At 32.8% G+C, this 16,020-nt stretch overlaps 2 protein-coding genes and 1 non-coding gene across 4 annotated transcripts; all 3 read right to left on the reverse strand.

Annotated features, from left to right (window-relative positions):
- On the reverse strand, positions 1-72 carry TRNAD-GUC (transfer RNA aspartic acid (anticodon GUC)). Its single transcript has one exon. It is a non-coding gene; the product is annotated as a tRNA-Asp (tRNA).
- Positions 73-1,510: 1,438 nt separating this feature from the next.
- Positions 1,511-8,788, reverse strand: LOC146942313 (conserved oligomeric Golgi complex subunit 2-like). Of its 2 annotated transcripts, none has more exons than XR_015032648.1 (12): positions 8,262-8,788; positions 7,306-7,512; positions 5,973-6,312; positions 5,538-5,696; positions 5,240-5,345; positions 4,938-5,153; positions 4,747-4,855; positions 4,284-4,484; positions 4,018-4,122; positions 2,214-2,336; positions 1,999-2,098; positions 1,511-1,862 (listed from the first exon to the last, which is right to left on the reverse strand). XR_015032648.1 is itself a non-coding variant. In XM_085756256.1 (12 exons), the coding sequence occupies exons 1-12, from the start codon at positions 8,700-8,702 to the stop codon at positions 1,752-1,754; spliced, it is 2,253 nt and encodes a 750-aa protein (XP_085612382.1). In that variant the 5' UTR covers positions 8,703-8,788; the 3' UTR covers positions 1,511-1,751. The 2 variants fall into 2 exon arrangements, 1 of the variants encoding a protein (XP_085612382.1); XM_085756256.1 differs by having other exon boundaries at positions 1,999-2,133.
- A 1,217-nt stretch (positions 8,789-10,005) lies between these two features.
- On the reverse strand, positions 10,006-11,748 carry LOC146942314 (uncharacterized). Its single transcript, XM_085756257.1, has 2 exons — positions 11,115-11,748; positions 10,006-10,668 (listed from the first exon to the last, which is right to left on the reverse strand). The coding sequence occupies exons 1-2, from the start codon at positions 11,447-11,449 to the stop codon at positions 10,197-10,199; spliced, it is 807 nt and encodes a 268-aa protein (XP_085612383.1). The 5' UTR covers positions 11,450-11,748; the 3' UTR covers positions 10,006-10,196.
- Positions 11,749-16,020: the final 4,272 nt, after the last annotated feature.

Below are 16,020 nucleotides of genomic sequence, written 5' to 3' on the forward strand. Positions count from 1 at the left end.
CGCCGTTGCCGGGGATCGAACCCGGGTCACCCGCGTGACAGGCGGGAATACTTACCACTATACTACAACGACTCATTTGTTAATAAAACCTCTGATGTTTATTAAATAACCTCTAAATCTTTTTAATACATTGTAGGCATAAACCAATTGAATTGAATTGATGAAGATAAAGAGCCTGTTTGAAACACTTCCCAAAAACTCTTTTTTTGTTTTTAAAAAACTTGAAAATTAAAAACTTGTTTGTTAAACTATTTTTAAAATTACAGTTTTAGAAACTATTTTGAATTTTTTAGTTTTGGAGACTAAAATATGTAAAAGGATAACTATTGTGAAAAGAGGACTTGTATATTTCAAAAACTGAAAACAAAAACTATTTCAAACATGCCATAGTTTAGAATGCAGCAATTACAGACGCAGATCGTTATTGTAGACTTGGCATGCAAGATGATGTCCGTATGACATGGTCAGACACCAAACCACCGTTTTTGCGATCAATTATAATCCACTAGGAAAACATACTTCAGAAAAAATTGGTATATATACATATGATTTGTAGTATATTGTATATGATTTCTATTTGCATTATTATTTAAAATAGGTGAGATTTTAGAGATGGTCAGAGAAAATAACACAGAAAAATACACCTGGCCCCTGAGGTGTTTGTGTTTCAGATATCTTAAAACGGAGTCATCAGTCATATTCTCTCAAATATGATATTGAATTTGTTCAAGTGATACCTGTTAGGATATTTCTTAAATTGAAGACCTATCCGAGTGTATGACACTTAAAACATGGTGTTCCATCAAGAAAAGCAAAATGTTTGCTTCAGCCAATTGAATTCTCACTCAATTTAGAGGTAAAAAAGTTCAGCTCACACTCTTCAGAGATTCTATTAATTTGTCAATAATATCTAATGATGGAGTTGGCATAACTTTTACAAGGAAGGGAACCACATATAAAGAAAAATAAAATAAATTATTAAAATTAAGGTTAATTATGTATTTTATCCATATAAATGTATCAACTTTTTATTTTAGTCTCCCTAAAAATTTACTTTGACTTTGAAAACCCAAAAATTTTCAATCATCACTTTTGACCCTACTTTTAAGTCAACTCATGTGTAACCTTCATATTTTTTAATGAAAATTTCCATGAATGTTTATATAATTATAAGAATCTCTTCAAAAAAATTAATTTTTTTAACAAATCAAATATTAATTTTTAAGTGCCAAAAACATAAAAAAAAAAATTCATGATAATTATTTCTTAAAGCAGCCACTAAAGAAGTAAAATCTAACAATAATTATTTCAAAAAGTTGAGCTCGATATCACTTCAAAAAGTTGAATTCATGTCTAGTTTACCAATGTTTTTTTTTCAATGTTATATCTCCTCGTATGCTTTTTTCAATGTTTATCTCCTCGTATGCTTCGTTGCAGCCTTCACATCCTTTACATCTCAACCAACATTTAGCATATGCAAACTAAATATAGTCGGCGAATTTCAATCTTATTTTCAACACAAACTCAAATTGCATTTAAATAAAACTGAAATAATACTTACAATCATCTGTTTTTGTCACTACCTTCCTTCAAAAAAAAAAAAAAACTATTTTTGTCACTACCTAATTTGTGTGAAAGCCAACTAATTTGTGTATTATAGATTTCATGGTTAAGTTACACAAGAAAATCTTAACCACACAAGAAAGCAATCAACCTACATGCCGCATCTACTCCATAGATGCAAACTCTTATTATTTAATTGTGTTCTGCTTATCTGCTGGAGCCACACACTGCCATAATGAACCATAGGATGCAATATTGACTGCCTCAACCCCTAGCGCAGAGAGATTACAGGCATACTCCTGGTGACAATACGCAAGATGGAGGTTATTATCTAAAAGACAGAATTCACAGTTTGCAGGACATTGACTTTAAAAAATCATTTCAAAATCAAGGCATCCATGTCTTGCATGTTGCATGTGCAAGTATCATGCCTACCTGAATATCAAGGAACAGCTGCATACGCATTCTGTCGGTGTCAGACACATTATTATCAGAGATGCCTGAACTTGCCCCTGCTCGTCTCAGTGAACTCTGTCTAATTTTCTGAAGTGAATATTCTTTCCTTCTTGACTACTCGTAACCAAAATTTCTCAAGCATTATCAAAGAATCCAAAAGATAAAAATTTCATCAGTGTAGTTTGGATTCTTACCACAGTAACAAGGTCGGCAGCTAATTCATAATATCGATCAGTAATCTCAGTTGCAGCACAAAGGAGTATTTCATTTTTGGTTTCACTTGCCAAATATGAGATTTTCTCCCCACCCAAAAACGCCTGCATGTCACCAATATACATACTGAATTATTGAAAACAAATAATCTTTCTCACAAATTATACATAAGTCAAATTTTTTGGGAGGTTCGTCATCTTGATCTTTTGGTTTCCTATTTTAAGAGGGAATTCGATGTTATCTTTCCATTTTTTATAGCATGTGTAGATTGTACACAAGAAGAGTGTTCAAAATTGGGCACATGAAATGCCACCCACCATATCAGATTGGATTCAATCTGCATGAGTGTAGTTCCCTGGCCTCTAACTCAAAAGCTAAGCACAAAAATAAACTCAGTTCCTCAAGTTATGTGTGAATATAAATTTTATTTCTAATATAGGAGGATTGAAGGAAATTGATCAATAATACACAAAATGTCTCTTATATAAAGGACCAAAAATAAACTCAGTTCCTCAATTTGCATGAGTGTAGTTTCCCACCCTGGCCTCTAACTAACAAGCTAAGCACAAAAGCAATAACTCTTCTTTCTTTCTGGGTTGAAATGTGAGGCCAATGGCTCACAGAAGCAGTGATATGAACATGTAATAATCCTGTCGGACTTCCAACAGTTCAAAATAATGAGTAGCCCACCTAACAAAAGTTGTTTAATTCCAGTAAAAAAACTAGGGATTAACTTAAGATTAGAAAACAAAAATACAGTAGTCAGTTCATGGAGAAAAAGTAAAACTTCCTTTTTCTGACAATGAGAAACAATAAAAACTGAAAGTGTCTTGGATTACTCAATTAGTTGTGTCAAGGACATTACATAATACTCCCTCCGATCCTTTTTTTAAAGAGAAAAATTACAAAATCACATAAACCAAGTACATCAAAGTAGTTATTGCCACTTTATATTCCTAAAATACCCCTTGTTATTCAATAAATAATTTAAATATTTTTCTTTTTTTAATTGCACAAAATATTTAAATGCAGACAATTAAATGTGGTTTATACAACTGATAGTATCCCAACAATAAAATTTTAATGCCTTGCCAAGAATTTACCACCAAAATTTAACTAAAAGCATTTGTGTGGGTTGCATATCAAGTGCCCCTTTAGATTCTTACTCCATTTTTCTTTGGGTTGAGTATACTTCAAATGCCAAAATTGTTTTCAACGGCAAATTTAAATTTAATTCAAATATTTTGCGAATCAGGATTTTCCACCAAATGCAAAGGAAAGACATCCCGTAGATTGCATATCGACTGCCCCTCTAGCTCCTACTCCATTTATGTTTGGGGTATTTAAGAGACATTCTTCATATACATGGCATTAAACCGTCCCATGGTTATCGGTGAATACCTTTTTTGTGCCTCGTGCATGGGGATGAGTGGGGAAAAAGGCAAGTGTATAACATTAATGACTTTCATTGTATTGGGGAAGATGAAAATTTTGTGAATATAATTTATTACTAATATAGGGGGATTGAAGGAAATTGATCGATAATACACAAAATGTCTCTTAAATAAAGGACCAAGAACTTATAAATAGGATCGGAGGGAGTAATAATGAAACCAATCACCATGAATATTGAAGCTTTCTCTACGATCATGCTATCAAACTAAACATCATACCAGAAATATATCACCATCCCATTTTCTTTAAATACAGCTAACCAGTAACCATGAAAAGAAGTAATCAGGGTGAAAATAATATAAACCATAAAACTTGATCGATATCACATACCTTTAAGGGACGTAATACTCCAGCAACATATGGTGATTGCCTAACAGGTAGAGGCTTATTAGTCATCATGTAAGTTGCTGATATCCCCTTCATCTGTCTCAAGTCCTGGATTATTTTGTACAAATGAAAATATGAACAAGTTGGAAGGGAAATGGGGGGAAGCAAAGAAAGAAAGAAAAAAAGTCTAGAAAATTGCAAATATATACATCTCCAGATCTGAATAATGCAACCAATTTAATGAATAAACATTGTAGAATACAACCTACCTCGACTGATTTTTCCACCAGAGACTCCACCACTGCTTTGATGACTAAAGGTTCAAAGGATTTCAAGGATTGACTACTCTCTAAAATGCTCTGCCTTACTGATTCAAGGACATTAGGGGAGCATGAAGATAAAACCTGAACCACGTGTTGTAAGTAATCACCACGAACATTATCCTCCAAACATCTTATATCATGAATAACCTACAAATGATTTCACGTTATGATTTAGGTAATAGGCAATCATATCCTTATTTTACATATCTGACAATATTGCAAGCAAGAAAATTGTTATTTTATCATGGTACCATTTTTTAATACCAAATCCGTAAACAGAACTTCATAAAAAGTCTAGTAAGTCATAATATGTACGACTGTGACGTATTTAAAGTCTTCAACACACAGATGTGGGTTAAGTGAGTATGATATGATGCATAGAAAAACAAAGTAAAGGCATGATGCATACAAAGATACAGCCATCTATGACATCTGAAACATCCCATCCACGCCCAGTGCCGGTGCTTGTGTTATGACTCTTCCATGCAGTCAGTACAGATGACAGCCAATTTGAGTATCTGTAAGTTCAAAAAAGAGGTTGGCTTCTGTTTTGTCAGCAAAAGAGAAACATAAATAGTTAACATTCCACCTAAAACTGACCTAGAAAGAAGCTGCAAGGAGAGGCGAAGGAATTTGTCGGAACAAGAAAGGACAAGAAAATCTTCTCTCCAGCACAATCTCAAACTCTCCAACAGAGTTACACTTTGTTTTAGCGTTAAGTCTTGATAATTTGCTTCGCCAGGATCTAAATTTTGAACGGGGACAGGACTGGATGTTGTCAGCACAGATTCTAAAGACCCTGCTATTTCCTGAAACCTAAGGCAATTGACGATATGAGATCCATATCACTAATAATTCAGGTATTCTTATAAAGTTATGACCATCTTAAAGATCAGAATCACCTCAAAGCAAAATACTCTCTAAGTTTCCAATTCCATTGCTTCATGAACTCGGTATAGATTGCTTCAGATCGAAATTTAGCAACAGCAGATCTGGACGGACAGTAGCCTTGCATGGAATTAAATGACATATTATGTGAATATATATTCTTAGACATGTATCGATAAATTTAGCAAATACACTGTTAAATCATTTATTAAATCAACAAAATTGTTTGACACATTAAGGCCACATTTTCTTCATTCTTTCTGTTGCTCAAGGTGAAAAGTAAGATTAGCTGAAAGGAGATATGACTACTACCTTCTAGATAAGCCAAGAACTCCAAGCTTGATTTGTAATTTTTCAAGAACTCTGGTCTTCCAGGAGAAAATGCACCTGGTTTTCCCTTCTGAATAGCAAAGAGAACCTCTCTAAGGATTGAATTGGCCAAGAAGTCAAAGACGTGTAAACCTGAATTTTCTGCACCAAATGCCAAACTTTAGATATGTAAATATAATGGTTTGATATGTAAGCATGATATATGTTAGCACAACCACAAGCATGACCATAAATGACCTAGCTAACCGTACATGTATGTGAAAGATGGTTTAATAAGTTCTAACTTTTAAAGACCAAGAAGGACTAAGGAATGCCTCGGCAAGGACGGACATGGTTCAAGAAACCAATCCAGTATGACAGATTAAAGCTCATATGGATCCTAAACCTAAAGCGGTAAGAAAAAGTAAGATGAGGTACCAGCAGAAGAAATATCCAATAAAAATTTGCAGTCTTTATAAATGCACTCCTTAATTAATTGATAACTATTTACAAGCCCATCCTCAGATGATCCAGCAGCCGCAGCTGATGATGACCCATGTGGGATAATCTTCTGCATCAATGGAGCAACAACAGTCACTCGAAAAGTTTCTTCTGCATTTTTGGTGTTATCAATGGCAGCATATGCACGTAAGCAATTGTAAATTGCAGTTGCATCCCGGTGTTTTAGACCATCTACAAAGCAATGTCCCAAGCTTGCATCTACTAATAGGCTTGCATTTTGAATCCTCTTCTCCATATTCTCAATAAAAGGCAGGTTCTGTACTGGTAGAATAGAGAAAAAGAGATGAGCACAGAATGTACTAAGATCTTAAACATCTAAATATTAGAGAAAAGTTAAATAAATACAAAATATATTAACACCAGCAAAACTTCAAGGCATCTAATACTTGGAGTGCATCTGTAATTCTACCGACAATCTAACACTGTGAATGTTACCCATTAATTCTTGGAGTGCATCTAATATGGACTTCTACAAATATTATAATAAAATATTAGATCTCTTCCCCTTTTTATTTATTATAATAAATCTACGTCTTTCACTAAAAATGGTAAAGGTTCGCTTTTGGACCATCTTTGGGAGGTCCATGTTAGACAAACCCTACCAAAATGTCATTTTGTTTCTACTAGTTCATTGTGACAATGCTAAAATAAGAAAATTGATAGTGACATGAGATATTTGATCATAGTGAAAAAACCTGGTCGGTTCCAAGTTTATTCAATAAATGATCAAAGGATTCCTCCAAACAAAGAGATACCAACATGAACCACACACACACAATAGTTCCCTTTCTAGACTTTCGCACTCTGCAGTCCATTGACCCTAACAACTACAGTCAAAGCTAAATGAAAACCAACAGTGAACACAGACAGTAGATTAAGGACCTTCAGCGACTGGTTAAGTATAATAATTAAATCATAAAAAATATTTTAATTTAAGTAGTCGTATAAATTACCTGAACATGGCTATCTTTTTGTCAGTTTTGTCCCTTTCAGTTTCCTTCATTTTTTTTCTTTTCAGAATGCTAATTAATCGGTGGTGTGTGTGTAAATAATAGTAACCCAAAAAATACCCAATACATAGCCTACAAAATAGTGTACCCTTGGCCTCTCACCAAGCTTCAGCAAACAAGTTCAACTCACTTTTCAACTAAAATTTTAATGCCAACTAATTTATAAAATTTGTTCTAGAAATTCTCGACACCAGTATAAAACACACAAACACAACATTCAAGCATTCAACAAAACAAACCTTTGCATGTGTAACATAGAATTTTAGCCGGTTCATCTCACTGGCAATTCTTTCCAGCAGCATGCTTTGAGTCTCTCCGAGACTTGTCCCATTCTCGACATGTTGCACAGTAACCCCTTTGCTCAACGAACTTTTCTCCGACAAATTCACATCTCCATTTGACCAGTCGGAGTCTATACTAGGCAGCTCCTTTATTAGTTTCTCCACCTGCAATTTTGAATGAATCTTGAGCCAATGCCTTTCATCTCACCCCGAAGGTTTCCGAAATCAACGCCAGAAATAATTGTCATCAAACAAATATTATCGAATATTATGTCCAGAAGATGAAAGAGTTCCTTCAGTTTTAGAAACCTTTATTGAAATAAACAACAACCAACCTAAACCTTTTTTTAAGATAACATCCGACCTAAACCTAAACCTAGCAATGGAATGAAACTAAACCCTAACTAAAACTAAACAGGTTAACCTAAGAAACAACACGATAATAATTTTCCTACTAAACAGATACACCTTCTTCTATCAAAAAAAAAAAAGAAAACAAATACACCTCCGAATCAATTTTGGAGGCAAAATGAAATCTACTTGAAAGAAATCAAACACTCAGAATCAACTCCACACTTATAGAATCAATTACGACCCCTCTAGAAGAGGAACCAAACATACACTTAATGTTCTCGGTAGATTTAATTTTGCCTCTAGAATTGATTCTAACTTGAAGTTAAAATTTTGCGCTTTTGCTCCTACAATTAATTTTTAGATTGGATTATATTGTTCAATTCACTTTTAAATTAATCTATCCAAGCATAAATCACTTTACATTCAACTCACGTTTACACAATTTTTCAGAAATCAGAGAATCACAATTATACTATTCTATTCTACAACGTGAAATTAATAACTGAGAGTAACAATTAGACACGAAAAATAAAAAAAAGAAAGATGAAAGCATTGTGTACCTTGGAAACAAGATGAAACGAATAAAGAAGAAGCTCCAAAGTCTCTCTAGCGGAAGCAGCTTGAGATTTCTGCTTCAAACCATTCTTAATAGCAAAAAGCGAAACATCAACAGAATCTCTAAACTGCTGAATATTGTCTCTCAGCTCGACAAGCGGGGCACGCATTCGAGCCACAGCGTCATCCACATCAACAATGTTAGCGGTAAGATTAGCGAAATCAGAGTAATCACGATTGATAAGATGAATGAGTTGGTGATTTAGGGATGAAAGGTAGTTGTTGAGTTGTGAACGGAGAGTGTGGAAGGGAACGAAGGTTGGGAGTTGGGAGATGTATGATTCGGAATCGAAGTTAGGGGAGAGGAAGGGTTCGGGTTTGAACCAGAGAGGGTCGGAGAAGAGGTTCGTGGTGGGTCTGTGATGCGCTAGAATAGGATCCGCCATTATTGTTAGAAATTATGTCGAGATTGGTTCAGAGAATGATCGAAACCGTTTTGGATGTTGAGGGAGTGAATAATATTATATGAGATGAGAAAACCTAGTTCAATGTAGACTGGGAATTTATACCAGTGCCCTTACCAACTGCCGCGCGTTGAATTGCGCTCATTTGTAACTGCTGCGCTACAAAAAAAAAAAAAAAATTAAGGGAAGATCTTTTTTTGTTTCAGGACATAAACGACGTCGCTTTGAAGGGGGAAAACAAAAAAAAAAAAAAGGAAAGCAAAAGGGAAAAAAAACGCCGTTGCCGGGGATCGAATCCGGGTCACCCGCGTGACAGGCGGGAACACTTACCACTATACTACAACGACTTTATTATTGATTTGGACACTCAAACCATTAATATAATTTACAGTTAGTACTTCATGTTATGAGTGAAATTGCATTGAATTGATGAAGATGTGGTTTAGAATGCAGCAATTACAGATGCAGATCATTGAGTTGATTTGTTTTTTATAAATCATGCTAGGGCTTGTTTACTTAAACTAATATTATTAATGTTATGGATACCTGCTAGCATCAGTGTGATTTATTGCATTTAACTTATAGAAACCAAGTTTATATGCATGCATGGAACTTTCCTGTTCTAATTGACAAATGTATTGAATTGAATGAAATTCTATGATTAATTTAAACAGTAGAGTCTGAACATTCAACACCGTCATTTTTTCTCATTCAACCAACACCAACGTTAGAAGATCAAGTCAATTAGGGGAAGAATATGCTATCATTTGTATATAAAATCAAATCTAATTAATCAAATAATGTACATAGTTGAGATTTAAAGAAACAACTGCATCTCACTAAAACACCATGTAACACTGACATTTTAGATTAAAGGTGTGTCCGAGCTTGTAGGACACTTAAAAGACAACGTTCTATCAAGAAAAACAAAATGTTTGCTTCAACTTTTAACGAACTGAATAAATAGACTACATACATTCACTCAATTTGGATGTTCAAAAACAAGTTCAGTTCACAGTCACACTCTTCAGAGGGATAATGATCTTACCCAATATTGTTCTCTAATTTTTCATCCTTAACTACTCCAACCAATATTGGTTTCCTTTGTTACCCTTAAAGAATGAAATGTGGCCTTATCCACTCATTCACCCTAACTTTCTTCAATTCATTGCAGCCTTCATATTGAGTTATGCTTTTAACTATATATCTTTGGTTCAATGCATGCATCCTGATCCTGACCATTCACTTACTTTTACATCTCAACCAAAATTCAGGATACGCAAACTAATCATAAAAATTACATCATATTAATTCGCAATGTAATCGTGATGGTTCCAGTTGTGACATGCATTCAGCATTTTCTGCAAAGTACTAATGTAGTTGGCAAATATCAATCTTTCTTTCAACACAAACTAAAACTACATCTAAAATAAAATTTAAATAATCCTTAGTCCTTACAGTCTTCTATTACTGTCCCTAACTAGAAAATCTTCGACCAGTTATTTTCTCAATGCTGGAAACAATAGAAGACTCTCTCCGTTTAGCAAAATCACGCTCACGTGCTTTAACAACAGCTTCTCTTTCGTATATTTCACTTTCTTCACGCCTCCAATTTTCTTCCCTCTGTATCCTTTCTTTTTCCATTCTATCAATCACCTCCAACAATTTCTTCTGAAGAACCTCTTGGTGATTAACCACAGTTTTGGTCAATCTTTTAAAGAACACTCTCATCAAACTCATTTCTTCCTTAAATCTCTTCTTTCGCATCTTCTTCCTAGCCCTTCTCTTCGAATCATGTTCCTCAGTGAACGCTTGATTCTGACCAAGTTTGTACACAGCTTCAAGCTCACCAAAGTTGTTGTCGGAAACCAAACATCTCTCGTTGTTTTCCTTTTCATGTTGTTGTTTTTCTGTTGCATCACATAGCACCGTGTTGTTGAATGCTTTCCTGAAAATGCCAACACAAACATACATAATGTGATAGGATTTAATTCATATACAATGTCAAGATAGAGATTTTATTAAGTTGTCTATCAAGTCATTAAAAATATTTATCAAGGATTGATAGGCAAATAGATCATTGGCCTATATCACCTGTACTAATTGCGAAAGCGAAACTAGACTTCAGATACACTGCAAGACCAATACATCAATATGGGTAGTAACGTTTTTCGAAAAGACTCAACCATGAGCTAACCAGATTTGTACATTTATTCCGGGCTCATTGTACGGTTATCAGAACATGTTATATAATGTGGGTGTATATGCTGGTGTTAGTTTTATAAAGAAAGGTCTATATAACTATATGTTGACAATGCAATGTATCAAAATTAAACTCAATGTGAAATAAAAATAATAATAATAATAATAATAATAATAGAAAATGTGAATTACCAAAAAGATACTTTGGCATTGGATCCTTCGCATTCGATGTAACGATTTACAATAATGTCACCCAAAGAATGTGTTTGTTGTTGTTGTGATGGTTGAAATTTATGTTGGTGCACCTCATATGATTGATAAAAATGTTGATATTCTTCGTGACACCGTTCTTTCTGTTGTTGTGTGTTCTGTGAAGATTGTGAGTAATGATAGTGTTGGAGAATAGGGTGATGAATGTGGTTTGGGGTTAAGATATTTGGAGGGTTGTTGAGAATGGAACCATCATCTAGGGTGAGTTTCTGTTCTTGATAAAGGATGTTATTGGCCATTTCATTGCAAGGCTGCATCAGCACACTTAAGACTCAATGCTCTGGTGCTGAAATAGTCTAAACTTTAAACTAGATGATACAAGAAAGAATGGGAAATACTAAATAGTGAATTTGCGTTTTTGGAAGACTGAAAGAACCAAATGGACTAATAGTCTTTTTGGTTTGGCGGTGGGGCAGCTAAAACCACGTTTCAAAGCATGCCCACCGTAGAAATGAAGAAGCTAAAAAACTACGTGATTTCTCACCACTAGTTTGAAAAAGTAAAAGCCATGCCAAACAGGCTATAAAAGGGTTGGGTTGGACTTCATGTTCTACTTGTACATGTATCAATAGACTACTACTACTAGTATTATTTATTGACAATGTAATGATTTTTTTATTTTTTTTATTATAACCTGCCGTACTTGTTTAAGTACAAGAATTTACATTAGTTATTTGGAGTAGAGATAGTTCATTTGGTTGTGTTAAGAAATTAAATAAGTTCATAAATTAAAGTCCATCGTTCGAATACAGGCAAGAATGGACCAAAATCGAATGATTTGACTTTAGACTTTGCCTAAGTTTACCTTGATACAAAAACTTGATATTTTTTTTCTTAGTTGAGCCAAGGCATGCAAAAGTATTACAAAAAATCGATGATCTTAACTATGTTGACGCGACAATCTCTTTTCTATCATTTGCAAGACACTCGAAGAATATTATTTAAAAAAGAGAAAAGATCCAGAGTCGAGGACGCAATTTTTAATTAATCCGTCAAAATAAACAAAGGTGTTGAATCCCACAAAGTAAAGCCAGAACTATTAAGACCATAGTTAGATGGGATTTGGATTTCATGTTGTTACAGTAGAATGTTGTAAGTTGTAACAAATCAGGATCGTCCGATCTAAAACATGTGACTGAGATTGCTTAGAAAGATTTTATAACGGTGTTAATTTGAACTGTTTAATCTTTAACTAATGATCGAGATCCAGTATAATGTGAAAATTGCGTGCTTTAGTACAACAGAGAATCACGATCCAGTTAAATGCTGCCTTTGTTGATCCTTGCTTAGGTTACTTTTGTTGTGCTGTCATACAATTAATGTCTTCTTTTGGCTTAAGGGGGTGTATTGAATTGAGATTTCATGGGATTTTAAAAGACTTTTTAAAAATAAAAAAGTTTTGTGGTATTCAATCAAGACTTTTATAAAATATAAATAAATCTAGTGGTATTCAATTAACACAATCAAGACTTTTTGTTATTGGCAATGAAATCTGATGACATTCAAATGAGATTTTGGCTGACTTATAAAATGTCCGTTGGTATTCAAAAATATACAGATTTTAATGGATTCTTCTATGGAGTGGATTTTGTGAGACTTTTTAATTAAAATTACACATAACATGCTCATTCAACAATCTCACAAATATCCTTGAGAGTTTTCAAGACTCTCATAATTTTTATTTTGTTCTTGTCTCATACCACACCGATACCTTTTTCTTGTTATTATTCATAAGCCCTGGCTACTAGTGCTACTATTCTACTGTTGTTCCCTGTTCACCATGCTTATTCATAAGCCATTTTCTTGTACACAGTAAATATTACAGATTAATTTTTACGTGTTACGATTTTTTTTTTGAAGGACGTGTTACGATTTTTTAAGTCAATGTTTTTCTTCTAAATTATTATTATTTGTTTTTTAGCTGATTATTTTGTTCTTGTTTGTATACCATACATTACTTTTGCAACGTTTTGTTGTTGTTGTTGTTGTTGTTATTATTATTATTATTATTATTATTATTATTATTATTATTTATTAGTAATATTAATATTTTATTTTTTATTTTGAGTAACTTGTTATTATTGTAATTATTATTAGTCAATTCCATATTTTAAGTTCATAATTTTTTTCATTCACTCTTGTCATTTTGAATTTTTCTTAAGAATCCATGTGATCCTCTCAAATCTTTAAAATTTCATCAAGTCTATTGAAATCTTTACAAATTTGTGTTATAAATCCATTAAAATCTTGTGTTCAAAATCCTGATTGCAAAAGTCATTTTAAAAAAGTCTTTTAAAATCCCATAAAATCAATACAATCACACAAAGTTTTTTAAAATCTGCAGGATTTTGTTTGCCAAAATAATCTTTTAAAATCCCAATCCAATACACACCCTAAGTGTACACAAGAGATCAACTTCTTTTGCCTCATATGAGGAAGAACCAAAAAACACACACCACTTGAAATGAGTACATGGGAGGGAAAACAGCAGTGGAGAAATTTAATGATGAATCTATAATAGCATCTCTAATGTTTGTTGGGGAGTTCAGGGCGTAGAGTAACAACGGGCTAAATGCTCTAGGATCATTAGAGAAGGAGATACAACTTCTTTACCTAAAATCTTAAAATATTAGGTATATAACTCGTCTCTTTGATAAATTCATCATTTTCTTCTATTTATAGACGATGAATTAATCACTCACACTACGTAGAGATAATTCGGCAAATTTAAGAACACACAAAAACCATTTAAAGCATTGCAGTATCTAAGCTAGAACAACCATCACACTGTTCTAAAAAAAACTTATAAGCTAGAGAATTTTGTCTGTAACTTGACATACACTTTTTTTTAATCAAACAAGTTTGTTTTTTTAAGGAGAACCAAACAAGTTCATTAACTAGTCAAAATAAAACTGTGATAATTAAAAATGTGTGCATGGAATTATAGAAAATAAACAAATTATCTTTTGAGCTTTAGTTTTTGAAAATTTATTTCTATTTAATATCATTCGAAATAAGGGTAATATCTTGATTTACAAGTTTTATATCTCTCCAAACGCAACGTAAATAAGTTACTCACTATAGAGTAGGTGGTTTTATTTTTTGGGTTTAAGAAATAGAGTAGGTACTGTTTTTTGTGAAGGAGAGTATGACTAGAAATTCATATCTTAAAGATGAATGAGTGGAGAGTCTAAAATTCGAGCTCTAATCCTTAAACATATAATGTAATGTCCTTAACGATTAAGCTAATGTTACGATGACAATTGAGTAGGTAGTTAAAATGTTCATTTTTTGTTTGTTGACGTTTTAAGATTATTTAGACGTACTAAAAAATAATAAATTATGTTACTTTTTGTTAAATTAATTGTCCTTTTTTTTATAAATCTTTTATCTTTTTTTGACAATAATTATTTATCTTTTTCGTATAATGCATTTAACAATTTACTATCTAAAATATATTTTTACAATAATTAATAAAAGATAATTTTGACTAAAATAATATCAAACGAATTTTCTTTTCGTAGTGAAAAACAAAATTAAACTATTTTTTAGTAAAAAAAAAAAAGAAGTTAAAACTTAAAACTACATGATATTTTGAAAACGACAAATATTTTTAAAAATCAATTGACAAAGAGAACCAACTTGACATTTTTTTTTTGGTGGTTGGGGTTTGAACTCTGGACCTTGCATATATTATACATTATCTATATCAACTGAGTTAAGCTCACGAGGACCAACCAACTTGGCATTTAAACATGGGATTAGTTTTTCATACTTAGCGTGGGACCAAAATTGATTTAAATAAGAGATATAAACAAAACTACTAAAAACTTGTCAAAAAAAACAAAACTACTAAAAAAAATATAAAAAACACAAAAAAAATGTGACAATTATATTAACTATCCCCAAAAGATGGATAGAGGTTGTTCATCTCAGTTGACATCAATTAAAAACATTCATTTACTTTCCATTATTTATAAAAAAGAATAGACTAACGAATTATTTTTATTGATGTTAGAGTTGGGACTTACTTAACTTTTTTTTTGTTAATAAAAAGTTTAGATGAGTTTGACTCTAGAAGCTTACCTGGTCAAACTAAATGTCTAGGTACTTACATCATCTACTAAATATCAATAATAGAAGTTAAACCTATGACATCGCAGATGAGTCAATTTCTTATCAACCGAGTCGATTTTGATGGATCCATGGAGATCTTTACTCATCCTAGACGGACTGCAAATGCGTATAGTAAGGGATTGTTATCGTAAAACACTGAATACAATTATGATCTGACGAGATTAAGACATTGTTTTGGAAGCATGCAATAGATGCGCACATGAACGTCATTCTCATGTCTTTGCTATTAATTTGGTGTTTGGAGCGTCCAACGGGGTCATAGATATATCATCATCCCTTTTCAAATTTCAACATGGACTTCAAATTTTGCTTTGGTACTCATCACTCATCAGTCTCAGCTCAGAAGAGTCGGACCCAAATGAACGGGGGGCCAACTGCATCTTTGTATTTCATTAGCCACCTGTGCTGCTGTGTGATGTAATGTCACTTTCAACAACTTACTACATTCCATACATCCATTGTTTTCCTTTTTGATAAACAAACCTGGCCATTTTATGTTAAAGAGTAAATAAGATGGAATAGTAGCATCTCTTTAACCAATAATTGAAAATAAAAATTTACTGCATCACTTTTAAAAGTGTGTTTAATTTGGCTTAAAAAAAAAGTATGTTTAAATTATTGCATATAGATTAAGAATATTTGTACCCAAAAAAAAAAATTAAGAATATTAATAAAAGAATCAAGGGTATTA

This window comes from Medicago sativa, chromosome 3 (assembly GCF_051527215.1).
Source record: "Medicago sativa cultivar Bolivia chromosome 3, Bolivia_mono, whole genome shotgun sequence".
In the NCBI taxonomy this organism is placed as follows: Eukaryota; Viridiplantae; Streptophyta; class Magnoliopsida; order Fabales; family Fabaceae; genus Medicago; species Medicago sativa.